The sequence below is a fragment of the Oncorhynchus keta genome, chromosome 12, assembly GCF_023373465.1.
Source record: "Oncorhynchus keta strain PuntledgeMale-10-30-2019 chromosome 12, Oket_V2, whole genome shotgun sequence".
NCBI classification, from domain to species: domain Eukaryota; kingdom Metazoa; phylum Chordata; class Actinopteri; order Salmoniformes; family Salmonidae; genus Oncorhynchus; species Oncorhynchus keta.
In genome coordinates this window covers 15111161-15134054 of record NC_068432.1, presented here as the reverse complement: position 1 = coordinate 15134054, position 22894 = coordinate 15111161, and the positions used below count along the sequence as shown (strand labels likewise).

General features: G+C 41.5%; 1 protein-coding gene across 2 annotated transcripts in view; it reads left to right on the top strand.

Annotated features, from left to right (window-relative positions):
• The window catches only part of LOC118391032 (opioid-binding protein/cell adhesion molecule-like), a 403605-nt gene that overhangs the window by 302419 nt on the left and 78292 nt on the right, over positions 1-22894 (top strand). For both annotated transcript variants that reach the window (XM_035781967.2, XM_035781966.2), the window contains one exon: positions 11674-11799. In XM_035781967.2, the coding sequence (XP_035637860.1) occupies positions 11674-11799 (126 nt within the window). The remainder of the gene's footprint in view (positions 1-11673; positions 11800-22894) is intronic.

Below are 22894 nucleotides of genomic sequence, written 5' to 3'. Positions count from 1 at the left end.
GTCACTGACAGAGCTCCAGAGTACCTCTGTGGAGATGAGAGAAACTCCCAGAAGCACAACGTTCTCTGCAGCCCTCCACCAAAAACATGTTTTTGCTTTGTCATTACGGGGTGTGTAGATTGATGTGTGTAGATTGATAAGGAATTTTAAAAAACATCTATATTAGAATAAATCTGTACCATAAGAAAATGTGGAAAAAGTCAAGGGGTCTGAGTATTTTCCGAATGCACTGTACATACTGTGTACTACAGTAGAAACGACATAAAACAATATGCAGAAACTATTATGATAACGCAATAAGGCACTTAACTCTGGACATGTGTGCGTTCCTATCAAAGTATCATTAGTAAGGAAAACAACAATGAAGGCAATGTAGGCACCAGACAGAAAATGTGATAGGGAAAAGTTTGTGCTGTTTTCTGTTCTGACTGGAGATATGCCATACAAGTGTGTGAACAGGTGATTAGAATTCAGGTGATTGAGATCTGGAGAGTGAGCTGCGTTCAGGGGATCTACGTGTTTGAGGGTGTGAGTTGGAAGCAGAAGTTAAACTAGGTACTTTGATGTCCAAACTTGTCTATTATTGGTTTAGATTTGGTCCAGTCCATCCAACTAAATTTGGTCTTGTTTGTGGTGGAGCTCATTAAAATAATGTAGAATAATTTGTAGAAAATACCCAAACATGCAAAGGAGGATATTACATGTTCCTACATTTGTGTACCTATTTATAATACATCACCATGAAAATAATGACATTAATATCCATAATAATACATTTCTGTGTATTACATATCAGGGACCCATGATGAAATTCCTTTACCGCAATTATTGCCCTAATATATACCACCTCCCAGAAGGGCGCATTGGAGTGGGAGGGCACATGTAGACCCCTATCTGTGCACATGTCTGCATATACAGTGCCTTCAGAAAGTATTCACACCCCTTGACCTTTTCCACATTTTGTTGTGTTACAGCCTGAATTGAACATTTATTAAATTGAGATTTTGTGTCACTGATCTACACACAATACCCCATAATTTCAGTGGAACTTTTCGTAAATTTGTTTTTTAAATTAATAAAATATTCAAAGCTGAAAGGTCTTGAATCAATAAGTATTCAACCCCTTTGTTATGGCAAGCCTAAATAAGTTCAGGAGTAAAAATGTGCTTAACAAATCTCATAATAAGTTGCATGGACTCATTCCGTGTTCAATTATAGTGGTTAACATGATTTTTTTAATGACTAGTCGATCTCTGTACCCCACACATACAATTGCCTGTAAGGTCCCTCAATCGAGAAGTGAATTTCAAGCACAGATTCAACCACAAAGACCAGGGAGGTTTTCCAATGCCTCGCAAAGAAGGGCACTGATTGGTATAGTAGATGTGTAAAAAAAATATTAAAAAAAGCAAATGCTGAATATCCCTTCGAGCATGGTGAAGTTATTAACTACTATTACGTTGGATTGTGTATAAATACACCCAGTCGCTAGAAAGATACAGGCACCCTTCCTAACTCAGTTGCTGGAGAGGAAGGAAACTGCTCAGGGATTTCAGCATGAGGCCAATGGTGATTTGAAAACAGTTACAGAGTATAATGGTTGTGATATCAGTTTTTTGGGGGGATAAAAATAAATGGAATACAGCTATAAGCGTAAGCAATAGCTTTGTGATTCAATCAAATCAATCAATCAAATGTATTTATAAAGCCCTCCTTCCATCAGCCGATGTCACTAAGTGCTATACAGAAACCCAGCCTAAAAGCAATGCAGATGTGGAAGCACGGTGGCTAGGAAAATCTCCCTAAAAAGGCAGGAATCTAGGAAGAAACCTAGAGAGGAACCAGGCTCTGAGTTGATCACCAGTCCTCTTCTGGTTGTGCAGGGTGGAGATTATAACAGTACATGGCCACGATGTTCAAAAGTTCATGGATGACCAGCAGGGTCAAATAATAATTCCATTTGACTTTCATGCAACATCATTATTTGGACTGGAGCCTAGAACACAGGCATGCTACTGTATGAGTTCCAGTCCCTGGAGCAGAGCTGCCTTTGAATTGAAGAGCTTGGAAGTTTAAAGCCAGGTGTCACCCTTTTCCCTCCCACCAACCAGCATGATATCGGCCTAGTTTTCCCTCCCGTCAATGCTCAAGCAGCCCCAAGCCCCAGTGCTTTATGATGCTTCCCAGACTCAAATATTTGGAGATGTTACTGCTCTATGACTCTGGGTGCTTCCCTGATTTGACAATGAGTACATACTTAGTTTAGGAGTACATATGAGTAGATACTTATATACTGTATGTTGGTGAGACACTAGAAGTTGGCTCTGATGTTTTTGGGGACTAGGTGTACAGGTAGTAAGGTTGGAAAATCTTTAGTAATCCGTTTGAAATTTTTAACCATTTTGGATTGGTTATAAATGAACATCAACTATAGATTTGGAGAACATAGCTGTAACAATGCCTTTGATGTGTGGGCAGATGTCAATGGATGAGATTTGCCAAAAGTACATTTTCATGATTCCTAAGGTAAAAGATTCCATTAATGCCGGATACAAATTATATAGTAATTAAATAGAATATGTGGATTTTGAGTCGATTATAGGTTGCAAATCTGCTGTAAAAAGTAGTCCAAGGTCGCACAGACATACAAACACACGCATGCACGCACATAAAAAAACCACACACACACACGTTTTGCTCTGCTGGGTTTTCTGAGGAAACAATGTGTGTCATTCAGCCAGGAGGGGTGTGTGCGGAGTCAAGCGCAGAGAGCAGAGGAAAATGGGGGAATGCAAACTTTATTGCGGTATCCACAATTAAAGCCATAAACAACAGGCGAAGACAAAAGTGTCCAACCCAAAACTGGGCACAAACAGACAGGGAACATAACATGCAACCAATCTAGACTAACAGAAAACAAGCTCGCACAAAAGCAGGCGGGCCTAACAGGCTTAAATAGTCCTGAACCAAACTCAAACAAGAAACAGGTGCAACTGATAAGACATAACAAACAGAAAAGGAAAAGGGGATCGGTGGCAGCTAGTAGACCGGCGCCACCCGAGCGCCACCCGAACAGGCAGGGGAGCCACCTTCGGTGGAAGTCGTGACAATGTGGCCATGTATTTCATACTCCTCTATTCCTTATTGTAAAGTATTTGACCTCTTCAGAATTTCCTCTGCTGTTTGGCTCTTTAGAGCATCCTACTATAAAACCTGAGATTTCTGAATCGTCGCTGCCAAGCTTGAGAATCCAGCTACGTTTCACTTCCAAAAATATTTTATCCAACCATTTCTACCTATAGGTTTGTCCTACTTACGAGCCTATTCCCAACAGTGCAGAGTTTAAAAGTGTGCAATCCAAATATTTGCTCAATGAAAAAGGAAATTGTAACAAAATAAGAACAATAATGACACTATATACAAGGAGAACCAGTACTGAGTCAATGTGCAGGGGTATAAGCTAGGTGAGGTAATTGAAGTAATACAGTATGTACATGTGTAGGGGTAAAAGATAAGATAAAGATAAATACATAAATAATAAAAGGGGTTCAGTGTAAATTGTCCGGGTAGCAATTTGATCAAATATTCAGCAGTCTTTTGGCTTTGTCGTAGAAGCTGTTCAGTTGCCTTTTGGTCACAGACTTGGCGCTTGCCGTGCGGTAGCAGAGAGAACAGTATATGACTTGGGAGGCTGTAGTCTTTGACAATTTCTGGCTATTGATAAATTACAGTTGAAGTAGGAAGTTTACATACACCTTAGCCAAATACATTTAAACTCAGTTTTTCACAATTCCTGACATTTAATAACGGTAAAAATTCCCTGTCTTAGGTCAGTTAGGATCACCACTTTATTTTAACTATTTATTTCAGCTTTTATTTCTTTCATCACATTCCCTGTGGGTCCAAAGTTTACATACACTCAATTAGTATTTGGTAGTATTGCCTTTAAATTGTTTAACTTGGGTCAAACATTTCAGGTAGCCTTCCACAAGCTTCCCACAATAAGTTGGGTGAATTTTGGCCCATTCCTCCTGACAGAGCTGGTGTAACTGAGTCAGGTTTGTAGGCCTTGCTCAAACACACTTTTTCAGTTCTAGCCACACATTTTCTATAGGATTTAGGTCGGGGCTTTGTGATGGCCACTCCAATACATTGACTTTGTTGTCCTGAATTAATTTTGCCACAGCTTTGAAAGTATGCTTGGTTCATTGTCCATTTGGAAGACGCATTTGCGACCAAGCTTTAACTTCCTGACTGATGTCTTGAGATGTTGCTTCAATATATCCACATAATTGTCCTTCCTCATGAAGCCATCTATTTTGTGAAGTGCACCAGTCCCTCCTGCAGCAAAGCACCCCCACAACATGATGCTGCCACCCTCGTGCTTCACGTTTGGGATGGTCTTCTTCGGCTTGCAAGCCTCCCCCTTTTTATACTTGTGTACTATTGTTTGTACTGATGAACGTGGTACCTTCAGGCGTTTGGAAATTGCTCCCAAGGATGAACCAGACTTGTGGAGGTCTACATTTTTTTTCTGAGATCTTGGCTGATTTCTTTTGATTTTCCCATGATGTCAAGCAAAGAGGCACTGAGTTTGAAGGTAGCCCATGAAATACATCCACAGGTACACCTCCAATTGATTCAAATATGTCAAGTAGCCTAACAGAAGCTTCTAAAGCCATGACATAATTTTCTGGAATTTTCCAAGCTGTTTTTAAGGCACAGTCAACTTGGTGTATGTAAACTTCTGACCTAATGTAATTGTGATACAGTGAATTATACGTGAAATAATCTGTCTGTAAACAATTGTTGGAAAAATGACTTGTGTCATGCACAAAGTAGACGTCCTAACCGACTTGCCAAAACTATAGTTTGTTTAACAAGAAATTTGTGGAGTGGTTAAAAACCTAGTTTTAATGACTCCAAACTAAGTTTATGTAACTTTTTCCATTTGGAGCCATTCATATAAGAACAGAAAATTGAAAAGCTCCATCGTGAAATAAACACCCTAAAGAAATCTTCCGACATCCACAGACCTTGATTATCAGCTCCCTCCCTTGCTGTGCTGACATGAACAGAGTGACGCATTTCCTGGGGTCTTGATTTCTGACTACCATCAGGGCACTGCAACTGAGCATGTTTTAATCTCTGGCAACCGCCATTATCAAGCTAGATGACTTCGGTAGAGGTTTGAGCAGGACTTATTTAGTCATTGGCTCCCGCCCGCACCTGCAGGTTTTCATACCGCACCTGCCCACACCTGCTGGGCGCTACTGAAAGAGCTGGTCCCGAACCCAACTGCAGTCCCGTAATGTTATTTTATGCGTATGTGACTCAGCACACTTGTCCCAGCAAATTTGGAACAAGTAAGCCTACTCTATTTAATTGAGACCAAATGCACACCTGATCTCGCAAGTATTGCTACTAAACATGATGCAGCATCAATGATGAAAGTGGACACTTGCACTTTCTCTTGAGCAACGTTTTGTATATAGGAATAAGCCTACCTTTTATGAGGATGATTTGCAGGCAGAGACAAATACAGTGCCTTCAGAAGGTTTTCATACCCCTTGACTTAATCCACATTTTGTTGTGTTACAGCCTACATTCAGAATGGATTCATTTGATTTTTGGCTCTCCCATCTACACACAATACCCAATAATGGCAAAGTGAAAACATACAGTATTTGTGGATTTTTTTCAAATGTATTGAAATTGAAATACTGAAATGTAATTTACATAAGTATTCACACCCTGGAGCCAATACACATTAGAATCACCTTTGGATAAGTCTTTAAAAGCTTTGCACACCTGGATTGCACAATATTTCCACAACACTTCAAGCTCTGTTAAATTGGTTTTGATCATTGGTAGACAACCAAGACAACCAAGTCTTGTCATAGATTGTCAAGCAGATTTAAGTCAAAAGTGTAACTCAGCCACTCGGGAACATTCACTGCCTCTTGGTTAGCAACTCTAGTGTAGATTTGGACTTGTGATTTAGGTTATTGTCCTGCTGAAAGGTGAATTCATCTCCCAGTGTCTGGTGGAAAGCACACTGAACTAGGTTTTTTCTCTAAGATTTTGCCTGTGCTGAGCTCCATTCCATTAATTTTTTGATCCTGAAAAACTCCCCTGTCCTTAACGATTAGATGGATACACATGATGCAATCACCACTATACTTGGAAATATGGACAGTGGTGCTCAGTAATGTTTGGGGAAAATACAATACAACACAGCACTTTGTATTCAGGACAAAAAGTGAATTGATTTGCCACATTTTTTGCAGTATTACTTTAGTGCCTTCCTTCTTTTCATCTGTCAATTAGGTTAGTATTGTGGAGTAACTACCATATTGATGATGCATCCTCGGTTTTCTCCTATCACAGCTATAAACTATTTGAAACTCACCAATGGCCTTGTGGTAAAATTCCTGAGGGGTTTCCTTCCTCTCCGATAACGGAGTATCTTTGTAGTGACTGGGTGTATTGTTACACCATCCAAAGTACAATTAATAACTTCACCATGCTCAATGGGATATTCATTGTCATATTTAATTGAATTGGAAAGATAAATGCTACGTGATTCTCCGCCCATGCATAGGCATCCTACACCACTTAATAAAGACCACACATACAGTAGAGGAGAGGTGGGCTACTTAACTTGAAGCAGCGAATCTTGAGAGTGTGTGAATAATGGGACAAAGTTGTGCGTTTAATACAATAGGTAGGCTAACTCACACAAAGCAGAAAGACGACCGTTTCCAAATAGTCTGCGGAATGACTAAATATATTTTCAGCCCAATGTTGTCTGTCTTACTACCTACCCGCTCCCAACCGCAGCATGAAAAATGCTGACACAATGATGTCAACCCTCTAGACTACAGTCAACTGTTCCTTCACAGACTCTCCAGCCCATTCATCTCAGCAGGAGACTTGGAGGGCCGAGATGTATAGACTCTGCTCCCTGCTTTTCATCAGCCAGTTAGTCTGGTCAGGTCTCCTCACGCTGAAGTCACACTGAGGGAAACTAGACTGCCAAAGGTTAAGACCCGCTGAGGGAGTTGCAGTGTAGTTTAGCGTGTCCCTTCGCTTTACAACAAAATGTCAGATTCCTTGGATGAGGTGTTATACCTGTTTTGAAAGCACTTGACTGCTGTTGCTACCGTTGACCGGCTACGGTTGATAGAGGGTTGGAGTTGGTTTATAATGTACTTATGGCATTATTGATGTGATAAGAACCAGTGATGGCTGTTTAAGGTATCTGTAATGAAAATCAGGCTCTGATATTTACATGTTGTGTTGACCATCTTCAGATGCTTACTTTGCAAACGTCTGTGTTCAACAAAACGGATATGTCAAATCAAATCAAATCAAATTTTATTTGTCACATACACATGGTTAGCAGATGTTAATGCGAGTGTAGCGAAATGCTTGTGCTTCTAGTTCCGACAATGCAGTGATAACCAACAAGTAATCTAACTAACAATTCCAAAACTACTGTCTTATACACAGTGTAAGGGGATAAGGAATATGTACATAAGGATATATGAATGAGTGATGGTACAGAGCAGCATACAGTAGATGGTATCGAGTACAGTATATACATATGAGATGAGTATGTAGACAAAGTAAACAAAGTGGCATAGTTAAAGTGGCTAGTGATACATGTATTACATAAGGATGCAGTCGATGATGTAGAGTACAGTATATACATATGCATATGAGATGAATAATGTAGGGTAAGTAACATTATATAAGGTAGCATTGTTTAAAGTGGCTAGTGATATATTTACATCATTTCCCATCAATTCCCATTATTAAAGTGGCTGGAGTTGGGTCAGTGTCAATGACAGTGTGTTGGCAGCAGCCACTCAATGTTAGTGGTGGCTGTTTAACAGTCTGATGGCCTTGAGATAGAAGCTGTTTTTCAGTCTCTCGGTCCCAGCTTTGATGCACCTGTACTGACCTCGCCTTCTGGATGATAGCGGGGTGAACAGGCAGTGGTTCGGGTGGTTGATGTCCTTGATGATCTTTATGGCCTTCCTGTAACATCGGGTGGTGTAGGTCTCCTGGAGGGCAGGTAGTTTGCCCCTGGTGATGCGTTGTGCAGACCTCACTACCCTCTGGAGAGCCTTACGGATGAGGGCGGAGCAGTTGCCGTACCAGGCGGTGATACAGCCCGCCAGGATGCTCTCGATTGTGCATCTGTAGAAGTTTGTGAGTGCTTTTGGTGACAAGCCGAATTTCTTCAGCCTCCTGAGGTTGAAGAGGCGCTGCTGCGCCTTCTTCACGACGCTGTCAGTGTGAGTGGACCAATTCAGTTTGTCTGTGATGTGTATGCCGAGGAACTTAAAACTTGCTACCCTCTCCACTACTGTTCCATCGATGTGGATAGGGGGTGTTCCCTCTGCTGTTTCTACCCAGTCAAAACTGTTCGCTGCTCTGGCTCCCCAATGGTGGAACACACTCCCTCACGACGCCAGGACAGCGGAGTCAATCACCACCTTCCGGAGACACCTGAAACCCCACCTCTTTAAGGAATACCTAGGATAGGATAAAGTAATCCTTCTCACCCCCCTTAAAAGATTTAGATGCACTATTGTAAAGTGGCTGTTCCACTGGATGTCATAAGGTGAATGCACCAATTTGTAAGTCGCTCTGGATAAGAGCGTCTGCTAAATGACTTAAATGTAAATGTAAATGTTTCCTGAAGTCCACAATCATCTCCTTAGTTTTGTTGAGTGTGAGGTTATTTTCCTGACACCACACTCCGAGGGCCCTCACCTCCTCCCTGTAGGCCGTCTCGTCGTTGTTGGTAATCAAGCCTACCACTGTTGGGTCATCCGCAAACTTGATGATTGAGTTGGTGGCGTGCGTGGCCACGCAGTCGTGGGTGAACAGGGAGTACAGGATAGGGCTCAGAACGCACCCTTGTGGGGCCCCGTGTTGAGGATCAGCGGGGAGGAGATGTTGTTGCCTACCCTCACCACCTGGGGGCGGCCCGTCAGGAAGTCCAGTACCCAGTTGCACAGGGCGGGGTCGAGACCCAGGGTCTCGAGCTTGATGACGAGCTTGGAGGGTACTATGGTGTTGAATGCCGAGCTGTAGTCGATGAACAGCATTCTCACATAGGTATTCCTCTTGTCCAGGTGGGTTAGGGCAGTGTGCAGTGTGGTTGAGATTGCATCGTCTGTGGACCTATTTGGGCGGTAAGCAAATTGGAGTGGGTCTAGGGTGTCAGGTAGGGTGGAGGTGATATGGTCCTTGACTAGTCTCTCAAAGCACTTCATGATGACGGAAGTGAGTGCTACGGGGCGGTAGTCGTTTAGCTCAGTTACGTTTGCTTTCTTGGGAACAGGAACAATGGTGGCCCTCTTGAAGCATGTGGGAACAGCAGACTGGTATAGGGATTGATTGAATATGTCCGTAAACACACCGGCCAGCTGGTCTGCGCATGCTCTGAGGGCGCGGCTGGGGATGCCGTCTGGGCCTGCAGCCTTGCGAGGGTTAACACGTTTAAATGTCTTACTCATCTCGGCTGCAGTGAAGGAGAGACCGCATGTTTTCGTTGCAGGCCGTGTCAGTGGCACCGTATTGTCCAGCTAGTGAAAGCAAAAGTATATTTCATAGGTCACCAAATTCTTAAGTGAAATTGACCTTACATAAAGGCGAACTACACTGAACTAAAATATAAATGCAACATGCAACAATTTCAACTATTTTACTGAGTTACAGTTCACGTAAGGATATCAGTCAATTTAAATACAGTCATTAGGCCTTAATCTATGGATTTCACATATATTGGTCACAGATATCTTAAAAAAAGGTAGGGGCATGGATCAGAAAACCAGTCAGTATCTTGCCCCACGGTCACAGATCTCTTTTGCATAGAGTTGATCAGACTGTTGATTGTGGCCTGTGGAATGTTGTCCCACTCCTCTTCAATGGCTGTGCGAAGTTGCTGGATATTGGCGGGAACTGGAAAACGCTGTTGTACACGTTGATCCAGAGCATCACAGACATGCTCAATGGGTGACATGTCTGGTCAGTATACCGGCCATGGAAGAACTGGGACATTTTCAGCTTCCAGGAATTGTGTACAGATCCTTGTGACATGGGACTGTGCATTATCATGATCAAACATGAGGTGATGGCGGTGGGTGATTGGCAAGACAATGGGCCTCAGGATCTCGTCATGTCATTCAAATTGCCGTCAAAAAATGCAAATGTGATAGTTGTCTGTAGTTTATGCCTGCCCATACCATAATCCCACCGCCACCATGTGGCACTCTGTTCACAATGTTGACATCAGCAATCCACTCACCGACACGATGCCATACATGCTGTCTGCCATCTGCGGTACAGTTGAAATCAGGATTCATTCGTGAAGAGCACACTTGTCCAGCGTGCCAGTGGCCATCGAAGGTGAGCATTTACCCACTGAAGATCGTTATGACGCCGAACTGCAGTCAGGTTAAGACAGTGGTGAGAACAACAAGCACGCAGATGAGCTTCCTGATACGGTGTCTGACAGTTTGTTCAGAAATTCTTCAGTAGTGCAAACCCACAGTTTCATCAGCTGTCCGGTGGCTGGTCTTGGACAATCCCACAGATGAAGAAGCCAGATGAGGAGGTCCTGGGCTGGTGTGGTTACACTTGGTCTGCGGTTGTGAGGTCAGTTAGACGTACTGCCAAATTCTCTAAAACAATGTTGGAGGCGGCTTATGGTAGAGAACTGCACATTCATTATCTATCAACAGCTCTGGTGGACATTCCTGATGGCCTTGAGCTAGAAACTGTTTTTCAGTCTCTCGGTCCTAGCTTTGATGCACCTGTACTGACCTCGCGTTCTGGATGGTAGCGGGGTGAAAAGAGGCAGTAGCTTGGGTGGTTGTTGTTCTTGATTATCTTTTTGGCCTTCCTGTGACATCGGGTGCGGTAGGGCAGGTAGTTTTCCCCTGGTGATGTGTCTGGAGAGCCCTGTGGTTGTGTGCGGTGCAGTTGCCATACCAGGCAGTGATGTAGCCCAACAGGATGCTCTCAATTGTGCATCTGAAAAGTTTGTGAGGGTTTTAGGTGACAAGCCAAATCTGTAAGGATTGGAGAAAGCTCTTCTGTGGCATTTAAAAGTAGGTTAGGAACTGTCCCCTAAATGAGCCAGAAATGAACATTAGAAATGCATAATAATTAGAGCATTAGATAGAAAGGTCAATGAGATGTACGAGAGCAAACCACTCACCCCATGGTCCCCAATCACTGGTTACATACCTATCTGCCTTTCCTTCCATTATAATAACCCTTATTAGCCACACTGGATGTCACAAATGCAACATGTAAGTTCAGGTTCAATTTTGAGTTTTATTACACCTACATAGCAGTCAATGCAGACTGAAATCCAACATTCAAAGGGCATATGCCTATCTAAAGTATATATTTATACATTTATATATGATAGTGTCTCATGAGAATGTACAATGTTCTATATGGTAATGACCATAAATGAGTTGTAAGCTTGCTACATGGTTTTGATGGTTTGAATTGTGATGGTTGAGATGAAGTCAACATTTTTCTAACAAAAGTGCTGTATCTATATTCTTACTAAATTAATAATTGAATGATAGTACTTTCAATTAGAATTTAATTCAATGTTTTTTTGTCCACTTTCCTTAGTACCTGCAAAGATCACAAACATATCGACGGACATCACAGTGAACGAGGGCAGCAACATTACTCTAATGTGTCTTGCCATTGGACGACCAGAACCCAACATCATATGGAAGCATCGCTCGGCAAAAGGTAAGACAGGGCCTCTACCAATACTAACTCTGCAAACTGAGGTAGGTCGTTCTTGAATTGAAGTGGCATTGGGCATGTCATTTTTTAAATCAAATTAACAGAAATGTTCTATTCTAAATCAACTGATATGGCAGCTTAAATGACTTTCAATCATTTTTAAGGAGTAGGCTAGGAGTAGTAGCATCAATGATGGTTACACCAGTGACACATTTTAAGTAATTGAGGATGTTCTTAAATGGAGGCCACAGATGCTCAAATCTAAGGTGATTGACATTTTATAAATTAACGCTGGGCCAGTGTGTATATGGTTCCACACTTTTCAGTGTTAAAGAGGAATTGACACAGATTTAGCACCATCAAATGTAATGACATTTTGTGAATCGGCCATAGATATGCACATGTTCATGTTTTCATTATTCGTAGAAAGTTTGGAAATGAAGTAGTCGGTGTTTGTGAAAATTCTATCACAATGAATGAGCAAGTGGCCATGCGTTTGGGCAATTAATAGACACTGCAGTAAATAAAAGCTAATAAAACTTGTCTGTCTTGTCCAGGTCGGAATCTACACAGACCCATTGCTCCATTACCAATCACAGCTAGAGTAGACCTGTTATGCAAGAAGACCATGCCATATAGCTTATGCCATTCACATTGATGTTGCACTACTGGACTGTGCTTACAGGCAGCAGAACAATGCATTTTTGTTTAGATAATTATATAGAAAGCACGAGCCAAAGTCACAAAAGAAACCTGAATGGTTTTCTGCAAATATATAAATACCACGTCTTACTTTTGGGAACTTTAAATTGAATCCAACAACCAAGAAGTAGGCTATTTATTCCTCAGTTGCCTATGCACAACAACAACATTAGCCTGAGCCAGATTAGCTCAAATCTAGCAAAGGGGATGGTAGATAAACCCTCAAACTTTTCAGTGTGTAGTTGCCAGTCTAAATTGCACTGTGAATACAATGACGAATAGTTCCCTGCTCGGCTTGCAGCAGCCTGCCCCAATCCCATAATAACCAACGTTTTAACAAGTGATCTGATTTATCAATGATCGATGCCAAATACATTTGGACAACTATGAGATATGCTAACAGTCGTTCAAGTTTGAGTAGATGAGTAGCTATTTTATTAGTGCATGAGTCACATTTCTTGGTAGCTAACCAAATGACTTCAATCCCAGTAGCTGTAGCCACCGTAGCGGGAAAAAAGTTTTGCGGAAGAAGTCTGACACTCACCCACTTCCAGGCGATGACATGACATCCTTCCAGCAGCTACTTCCAGCAGCTACAGTACAAGGCTCTGTGTCATTGTACAGGTTCCAGCTAGCTTAATGATTGAGCTATCAAGTCTTACACTGTAGCTAGCTTGCTTAATAAGTAGACCTAAATAAAGAGTAAATAGATAAGCAATAGCCTTAGCCACATAGTACATAGTTGGATTGATTGTGTTGAGATTCCCAATCAGTGCCCTTTTCATCCGTTTTTTGTCCAACATATTGGGTGAGTGAAACTGAAACAGTTCGTCGCCAGGATGACTGGAGGCAACAAATCGAATCAAATTGTATTTGTCACAATACAACAGGTGAAATGATTTGTGAGATTTGTCACATCCTTACAGTGAAATGCTGACTTACAATCCTTTAACCATCAATGTAATTTTAAGAAATAGCAACAACAAGAAAAAATAATATAAATAACAAATAATTAAAGAGCAGCAGTAAATAACAATAGCGGGGCTATATACAGGGGGTACCAGTACAGAGTCAATGTGCGGGGGCAAGGTAATTGAGGTGATATGTACATGTAAGTAGAGTTATTAAAGTGACTATGGGGGCCTCCTGCATCGCAGTGCCACCAGAGATTCTGGGTTCGAGCCCAGGCTCTGCCGCAGCCTGTCGCGACCGGGAGGCTCATGGGGCGATGCACAATTGGCCAGTGTCGTCCAGGGTTAGGGAGGGTTTGGCCAGCAGGGTTATCCTTGTCTCATCGTGCACTAGTGACCTCTGTGGCGGGCCGGGCGCAGTGCACGGTGACCAGGTCGCTAGGTGTGAGGTGTTTCCTCCGACACATTGTTGCGGCTGGCTTCCTGGTTGGATGTGCGTTGTGTCAAGAAGCAGTGCGGCTTGGTTGGGTTGTGTTTCGCAGGACGCATGGCTCTCGACCTTCGCCTGTCCTGAGTCTGTACGGGAGTTGAAGCGATGAGACAAGAGAAAAAGGGGTAAAATAAAATGTTTATAATTTTTTTTAAAGTGACTATGTTGAGGCTGATAATAACAGAGAGTAGCAGAGGTTTTATTGTGCCTCCTCCACAACTGTCTTGTTGTGCTTGGACCATCTTAGTTTGTTGGTGAAGCAGAGGCCAAGGACCTTGAAGCTCTCAATCTGCTCCACTACAGACTCGTTGATGAGAATGGGGGTGTCTTCGGTCCTCCTTTTCCTGTAGTCCACAATCATCTCCTTTGTCTTGATCACGTTGAGGGAGAGGTTGTTGTCCTTGCACCACAAACTTAATGATGGTGTTGGAGTCATGCCTGGTCGTGCAGTCATGAGTGAACAGGGAGTACAGGAGGGGACTGAGCACACACCCCGGAGGGGCCCCGATGTTGAGGATCAGCGTGGGTTATGTGTTGTTACCTACCCTTACCACCTGGGGCGGCCCGTCAGGTAGTCCAGGATCCAGTTTCAGAGGGAGGCGTTTAGTCCCAGGGTCCTTAGCTTAGTGATGTGCTTTGAGGGCACTATGGTGTTGAACGCTGAAATGTAGTCAATGAATAAATTAATAGAATTCTCACATAGGTTTTCATTTTGTTCAGGTGTGAAAGGGCAGTGTGGAGTGAAATAGAGATTGCATCATCTGTGGATCTGTTTGTGCGGTATGCAAATTGGAGTGGGTCTAGGGTTTCTGGGATAATGGTGTTGATGTGAGCCATGACCAGCCTTTCAATGCATTTCATGGCTACAGATGTGAGTTCTACGGGTCGGTAGTCGTTTAGGCAGGTTACCTTAGTGTTCTTGGGCACGGGGACTATGATGATCTGCTTGAAACATGTTGGCAATACAGACTCAGACAGGGAGAGGTTGAAAATGTCAGTGAAGTCACTTGCCAAATGATGTACTAACTGTAATTTACTGCCTGATTGCAATATTTATTAGACTACCTATTTCATTTAACCTTTATATAACTAGGCAAGTCAGTTAAGAACAAATTCTAATTTCCAATAACGACCTACCTCAAGATCTATTGGATAATTATAATGAATCATTCATTGACTACATGCATGAAATTTTACCAACAATGCCTTACTCTACATAATAGAATTTTGAGTCAAGTAGAACCTATTTTTAAAACCTCTTATAAAGTTGGTTTTGAATCATTAACTGAGAATTTGATACTGTAATTTAGACCGATATTATGATTATATGTTTGTTTCATTTCTGTACAGTAGTTAAAACAGTTTCAGTAACTCTTTAAATTGACAGTGTGGTGCTTAATACTGACACTGTTACACTTTGTTAGTGTTAGGGAATTAACACTTTTAGTGTTATGCAATAACACTTCAAAGGTTATTTTAAGACTATGAAGTGTATATAGTTTGCACCAATGGTGTTATGCTCATATAGTATTTTTAACCATTACTCTAAGAGGCCTGCATCTCTTGACAAGGTCACTTAGTGTTGGATTAAGGACATTACAATATTATAAACAATATTATAGACAAGGTCGTTGAATTCAGTTTCAGTCCTTTGGCCTTCACCAAGTGAGTTCGTAGGCAGAGGTTATCATTCAAATCAAACTCTTTATGACAATACATTACATATCTCATAAAACCTTATTTTATGGCCTAGTTTTACCCTAATACAGTTGCTTGAAACTCATTGTTTACAGGCCACATCAGGCCTACAAATCACATTATGCTGGCTTGCAAACTACTGGAATCCAACAAAGAGTTGGGATATTCAACTGCGGGAGTTTTCATTCAACCACAACCTGCATTCAGATTGAATATTAGAGTATTAAACATTGATAAAGGAGACTACCTCAACCCTTTAAACTGGAATAACCATTTCAGTAATGGGTGGAGTAAAACTAACTAACTGATTGGATTGCTTTAGAAAAATGTATGTTATTATCTTCGTGCAGCATAAGATTAATCAATCAAACAATGTACTTGTAAAAACACATATAATAAAAATGATCCCCCCCAAAATATACCTGCAGTAGCGCATGCTGGGAAATATGATAATGATGTGTGTGGTTTTGATGGGAAAGTTTTACTGTCCACAGAGTAAGACTGACACAATCACACTCACACTCAACGTAATACCAACACTGGGGTTATTTTACGCCAATGAGTGTTCATTTAACATTTACAGAGTTCTTTTATTGCAAGAATCAACACTAGAAATGTTACACTGAAGAATCAACACTAGGTAACACTGGCCAATCTGTCGTGTACTCATCACTACTGGGACAAGCCAATTTGCTTGCCCTAATTCCTTTAAACAATAAATAAACATATAATGCTGCAGTATAAAGGACTTGTATTTATGTAATAGCTACTGTAAATTCGACCGTGCAGTTAGATTAATAAGAATTGAAGATTTCTGCCAATATCAGATATGTCTATGTCCTGGGAAATGTTCTTGTTACTTACAACCTCATGCTAATCGCATTAGCCTACGTTAGCTCAACCGTCCTGCAGGGCACCCCCCGATCCTGAAGGAGTTTTAACTCATTTTAATCGAACTGCACTGTCCAATGTACAGTAGCTATTACAGTGAAATAATACCATGCTATTTGTTTGAGTAGTGTGCACAGTTTTGAACATGAAAAGTTATTAATAAACAAATTAGGCACATTTGGGTAGTCTCGATACAACATTTTGAACATAAATACAACGGTTCATTGGATCAGTCTGAAACTTTGCACATACACTGCTGCCATCTAGTGGCCAAAATCTAAATTTCACCAGGGCTGGAATAATACATTATGGCCTTTCTCTTGCATTTAAAAAATGATGGTACAAAGAAAAAAACAGTTGTTTTTTTATTTGTATTGTCTTTTACCAGATCTAATGTGTTATATTCTCTATATTTCCATAAACTTAAAAGTGTTTCCTTTCAAATGGTACCAAGAATATGCATATCCTTGCTTCAGGGCCTGAGCTACAGGCAGTTAGATTTGGATATGTCATTTTAGGCCAAAATTGAAAAGGGGCTAATCCTTATTAAACAACCACCCTAAAACAAATGCCTAGATTTTCCAATGTTTAACTTGAATATCATCATTTTTCTGCTAACTTTTGTCTCATTACAACCAAGAGTTAAAGGGTAACTGATTAACGAAAGCCCTGTATGAATAAACCAGCACCAACAAATCAGATGGTGTCATTCTCCGTGATTGGAATTGAGTGTCATTAAAACCATACTCCATTTCAATGCAATGCATACATTATGGTGGTAATGTTGATCTACCAACTCCACTCTATTGAATTGAGCAATAACAGAGAAAGGAAACCAATATTAATTTAGTTGTCATTACAGGAGCCATAGACAGACACACAGCACCAACAAAAGCATCACAAATCACTTCTGTGAAAACCAATAAGCAATGTCTTTAGCTGAGACTGTCTGTTAATGTCAGGGAAATGCAGAGATATGGCGGGTTATCTTACTTGGCATTTATGTGCGAGCTGTAATGAAAGAAAGAAAGGAAGAAGATGAGGGATGTTTGGCTGCCTCGCAAAGAAATTCTCAGACGTGTGTAGGAACTTAAATGCGTTCTAGAGTGACATTTCTCCACTCTTTTCCCAGTTTGCCTCCATCGCTGTCGCTTCTGATTATGGACCACTCCCAAAAAGCATTTATGTCTGTAAGAATTGCAGTAAAGTGACTGCTAAGTGACTGGGCCATATTTTGACAACACATTTGAAAATAAGTCCAATAAACCAAATTATACATAACTGAGCTAAACAAGCATGACTAAATATCAAACAATCAATGAGAGAAGCGCCAAGGCATCGAATGGGGATTATTCTATCTGGTGTGAATATTGAGTATCACATTCAGTGGTGTCAGCCAAGAACATGAGGAAATGTAACTGAAGCAGCTACTGAAGCAGAAAGACACCTCACCTCACAGTGTGGAGGATGACAAGTGACAGGACAGGAGAGCAGCCATCACTGGGAACAATATTAGCTCAATTATATTTTCAATACTGCTGTTGACATTTTACAGTCCACATCCCAGTGGAGGGGGGGCTCAGTCATTCCCTTAATACTGTATATGTGGTTGCCCTCAGTCATTCCCTTATTTGCATGTGATCAATTCAAGTTTAATATTGATTCAGTGCACTACAAGCCTGTGTCTCCACTTCTTTTTCATCTGGGACAACCGTGAATTATTCAACGCTGCCCCTTCATCTTTGGCTGCCAGCCTCTCTAAAAGGATTAGAAGATGTGTGCATGAGAAGAACAGTGCATGTAGAGGACAATGCACTGCCGGGCCAAATGGATCAATGTGGGCCATTAAAGGGGGGCACATGTTATATGGAGGAGGTTACAAGTGTCCTTTCGTCCAACTGTCAGAGACTTCATATTGGACATTCCTCATTTAAAACGATGGTAAACACTGCAGACTTTGCAGTTTGCAAATGAGTGCTGCATTGTGCGGCCTACACAGTGCCTGCTGCTCTGTCACAATCTGATCAACAGCTTGATATTATTTTTGCTGCCTTATCCACTCTCCCATTCAATGTTGTTGTAAGATTGCTACTTTTACACGACACAACACAGAAATGACAGGGGCCGTCAATCAAGTTGTCTACTTTCCTTCAAGGATCCACTTTTATTTCCAAATTGTGTTCTAATTTGTTTCTTGGGGGAGACAAAATTGCCAGTTAGAAAAGTTCCTGTTGGAGGCTTGAAGGTCTGTGCCCTCTAATTTTGCAGTGTCAGTGGATGATTGACAGCTCTATGGCATTGTGGACTGGCGTTGTTGGCTCTTGACAGCTCTCGTGATGAGTGGCAATCAGACTATTATACAGGGGAAAACGTATGGCATTCCATTTGCTGTGATACGTCTTTCAATGGGAACAATCTTGCAGTATTACTGATAGCTGTCTGTCAGTGGAGTGATCACGTAATCAGTGGGGATAAAAGTCTGAATGCTAAAGGTTTACTTACACCAGTGGGATGGGAAAGTTCTACAAACAGCAATGGATTGAATACAATGCAAAGTGCACATGCAGGGATGAGCATAGGTTTTCTTGTAAGGTTTGGGTTAAGACATTGGCCAATGTCCTGTCTACCACTGGTAAAAGGCTTTTCCCTGATGTAGTTATTGGTACTGTCTTGGATGAGCATGGCCCAATTTGCTTCATGCTTTTACAGAAGACCTGTTTTTAAGGGCATAAAGAAGGGCTGCCCAAACCTCTTCCTGGAGATCTACTGTCCTGTAGGTTCTGTCCAACCCTAACCTATGTTACGAAACCAATAACTAGCCTACTGATTGTGCTGTACTCATTATGTCTTTGGGTCTTAGGCCTACTTAATTGGTCTGTAACCTGATTTAGAAATCAGTGTAAGCACCTAGGTGTTGAATGTACTATATACGTGCCCAGAGAGACAGCAACCTTACCCTTTGTCCAGGGCCAGCTCTGTCTCTCTTGACCTCTTTCCAGTCCAAGTGGATTATTATTTGTGACCGACTGGCTCGATTTGTACTTATGTAGCAACAATATAAATGTCATTTTTTACGTTGGATAAAAATAGAGACTCTGTAGTGGATGGTATATCATACATTACAGTTGAGGAACAATGGGAAAGTCATTCAGTTTTGAATGTTGATAAACTTGTAACCTCACTTTTGAGAAAATGGCCCTTGAATGTTTTTGGTACCTACTGGAGAGCTCTTCTTTTTGACACCCATTCCACATCGTTCACACCCTTTTAAGCTTTAGCCCCACCAATCTCTTTAAGGATTCACATGTAAGGTTATGTACTAAACAACCAAAGATTCCAAGACTAAAGGCTGGTTTATACTATGGGTGTGTTCGTCAATTTAATCTGGAGTACCAGAGTGTACTCTGGGCGTTTGTAAACTCAAAGCGTGGTCAGATTGGCCGTGCATAAATTCAGAGCATTTCGCTCTCGGAGCATACACTGGCCGCTCTGGACGAAAATTAGGGTTGATCCGAGCGCTCTGACCTAACAACAGCAGTCAAGCACCTAAGCCAACTGGCTAACTTTGGCTAGCTTGCGAGCTACTTCCAGACACAAATGAGAGAACAGCTCACTAACCACTTTACTCACCCTAGCAGAGCTGGTTAGGCTGTTTTTATGTTATCAAGAGTGTTGGTGACTGCAACTGTGCTGCTGGCAAAATGTAATTATGCTTTTCTTGTCAACGTTTACTGACACCGGCCATATTCAACAGGTTTTGATCGTTCGTAAATTTGTGGGTTATTCTGCACTTGAATTTACCAGCTACGTCTATTGACAGTCGGCACAGTGACATAATAAACATAGTGGACTCTTTTGTTTTGACATGTTACTAACTAAACAATGACCCATAATCCCAACTCATAAAGTTACTACCCTGCATGAATCTGCAGGTAGCTAACCAACCAGGTTCAATGTTAGCTAGCTAATATTAAGCTATAACTAGCAAACCAAATGTTCTGAGATACGAAAAATATTACTACACAGATCATACAGGTAATGTCAGCTAGCTAGCCAGCCAGGTAACGTTAGCTAGCTAGCTAACAGTACACTTTAACTTGAAATGAATCCAACTATCTGACTAAATTAGAAACGTTTAATATCTGGAAAATGTAGCTAGCTAGACTATCTCAACCGCATACATGGATGGACACTTCTCCCGCTCTGTCATGGATGCCATGGTTGCCCTTAGTTAGAAGATGTAATCCGGAACCTTTTGTGTGTTCTCTTTATGACTCTGTCTGCATATTTGCAATCAAAGAGCATAATTTTCTCCATCTCCTTAGCTATCATACTCTAATTCCACTGATTTCAAAACTATGTCCTCCAGAAAGTGGAGAGCAACACTTATGCACTACTATGTGATATCTTTCAAAAAAAGAGTTTTAGAAGGATTACCTACACATACTGACCTGCTCATATTATATACAGAAAGAAGCGAGCTACATGGCAGACCAATCCAAACTAATTTCTCGGCATGTCCAGCCCACTCATTATCTCAGCCAATCATGACTAGTGGGAAGGTTGCCTCTTTTTCCATGGCTTAACCAACTAGGCACGTAATTTACTAATTGTATTTGTATTTACAGATGGCATACACGTCTGTTATTAAGGCACATAAACGTTCACATGTTCCAGAAGGCATTTCTGCCCAAAAAAATGCATTTTGATTTTTAAAAAAGTTTACGTTCAAATAGCGCTTCTGTGAAGTAGTGACGCGCGACATACGCCTAGTTTCCTGAAACGAGTCACATTTGTTCAGATGGGGAAAAAATATAAATATGTACAAAAGGCATGCCCGGAATCAAGACTCAAAAACAAATTAAAGGCGGCATTGCCACCAAACAACAGCAGCAGGCCCATGGCTTGAAACCTGAAACCCTGACTGACGGTCACACTAATTGGCAGCACCCGATGTGCTTATCAACCAGGCTCAGCATCTGGACAAGGTTGCTGCTGTCCCCTGGAGTGTGGAAGTGGTAGTGAGCTGTCGTGTGCTGTCTAAACTACCTAACCTATTCCCCAACACATCCCAGAATGTAAAAAGTCACATAAACCAGGTTTCCAACCTTTTTATGCGAGTAAAGTACACGTTGGATAAAAACTGTCACGACAGGCCTGATGGAAACTGCAAATTTGTCTGGAAACATTCCAAATGTCAACAAAACTAAAAACTAAAATGAATTATGTGAGAAATCATGGTGGGAACACCTTTATGCCCAATATTGATATAATAACCATCGTATGAAAGTAAATTTGGAGTCACACGATGATGTGTTGTGTGGTTCTCACACCTCGACTCTGGGAAGCAAAAGTTGTTTTAATGTGCACTACATCATCACACAGCCTTTTATCTGTAACAAGTCAATTGGATGGTAACACATCTCTGGTGAAAAAAATGTACATATTGTTTTTACGTGGAGTAAAATGTCTGCATGAAAATCTATTGCCTATTGGATTGAACCTAGCTACTGTCACCCATTTCTAAACCTAGCTACTGTCACCCATTTCTAAACCTAGCTACTGTCACCCATTTCTATTTTCCTGAATTTACCAAACTTGTATACTTTTTCCCCTCCTATTTATCTTCTATTATCACAAGACACAGCCATGTCACCCTGCAAAACCCAGACCGAATCTTCCAACGGCTCCTCGCTAACCTCACAATACGACTGGGAAGAATCTCCTCGCTCCCATAGCTCAGTGAGAAATGTGTCAGCCAAATCAACACCTGACACCCAAACAACCTCATGGTCAGCCTGCTGACCACAACCTACTCTACTTAGGCTAAGAACGTGTCAGCTAAAGGAACCAAAGAATCACTGACAATCTCTGAGTCTAACAGATCACTTGGGGGAATCAAATCCATTATCATACCACTAAGACCACCTAGTTGCTCAGTGACACCTGAATCAACCTCATCCTCAATCTGCCGAGGCCACACTACATCACAAGGTCTCAGTTAGAGACACACAAGACTCACCTTCCTGACTGGGGAGAACTATTTTCTGGGAACCACTGTCTAGGCAAAAAATGTTTCCTCCAAGTCCCCCAAAAATCATCCTCCCGATCTGGTTTGCCATCAACACTACTCTGAAAATGAGAAACTTCACAAACCAGGGATACCTCAAAACTCTCCTTGAGAGACTCTGTCCCCTGATCCACCTGATCACTTGGGGAAACTAGCTCATCACTCTGATCACTGGTGGACACTGGTTTAGTAACAAGACTGTATGACTGACTCGCAAAACACAAACTTTCTCCCTTCTATGCTGCCTTTCATTCACTATCGAAGATCCTCATAGTCTAAGAGGGAGAAGATTCATTAATTTTATTTTATTTTTTCCCCCTTTATTTAACCAGGTAG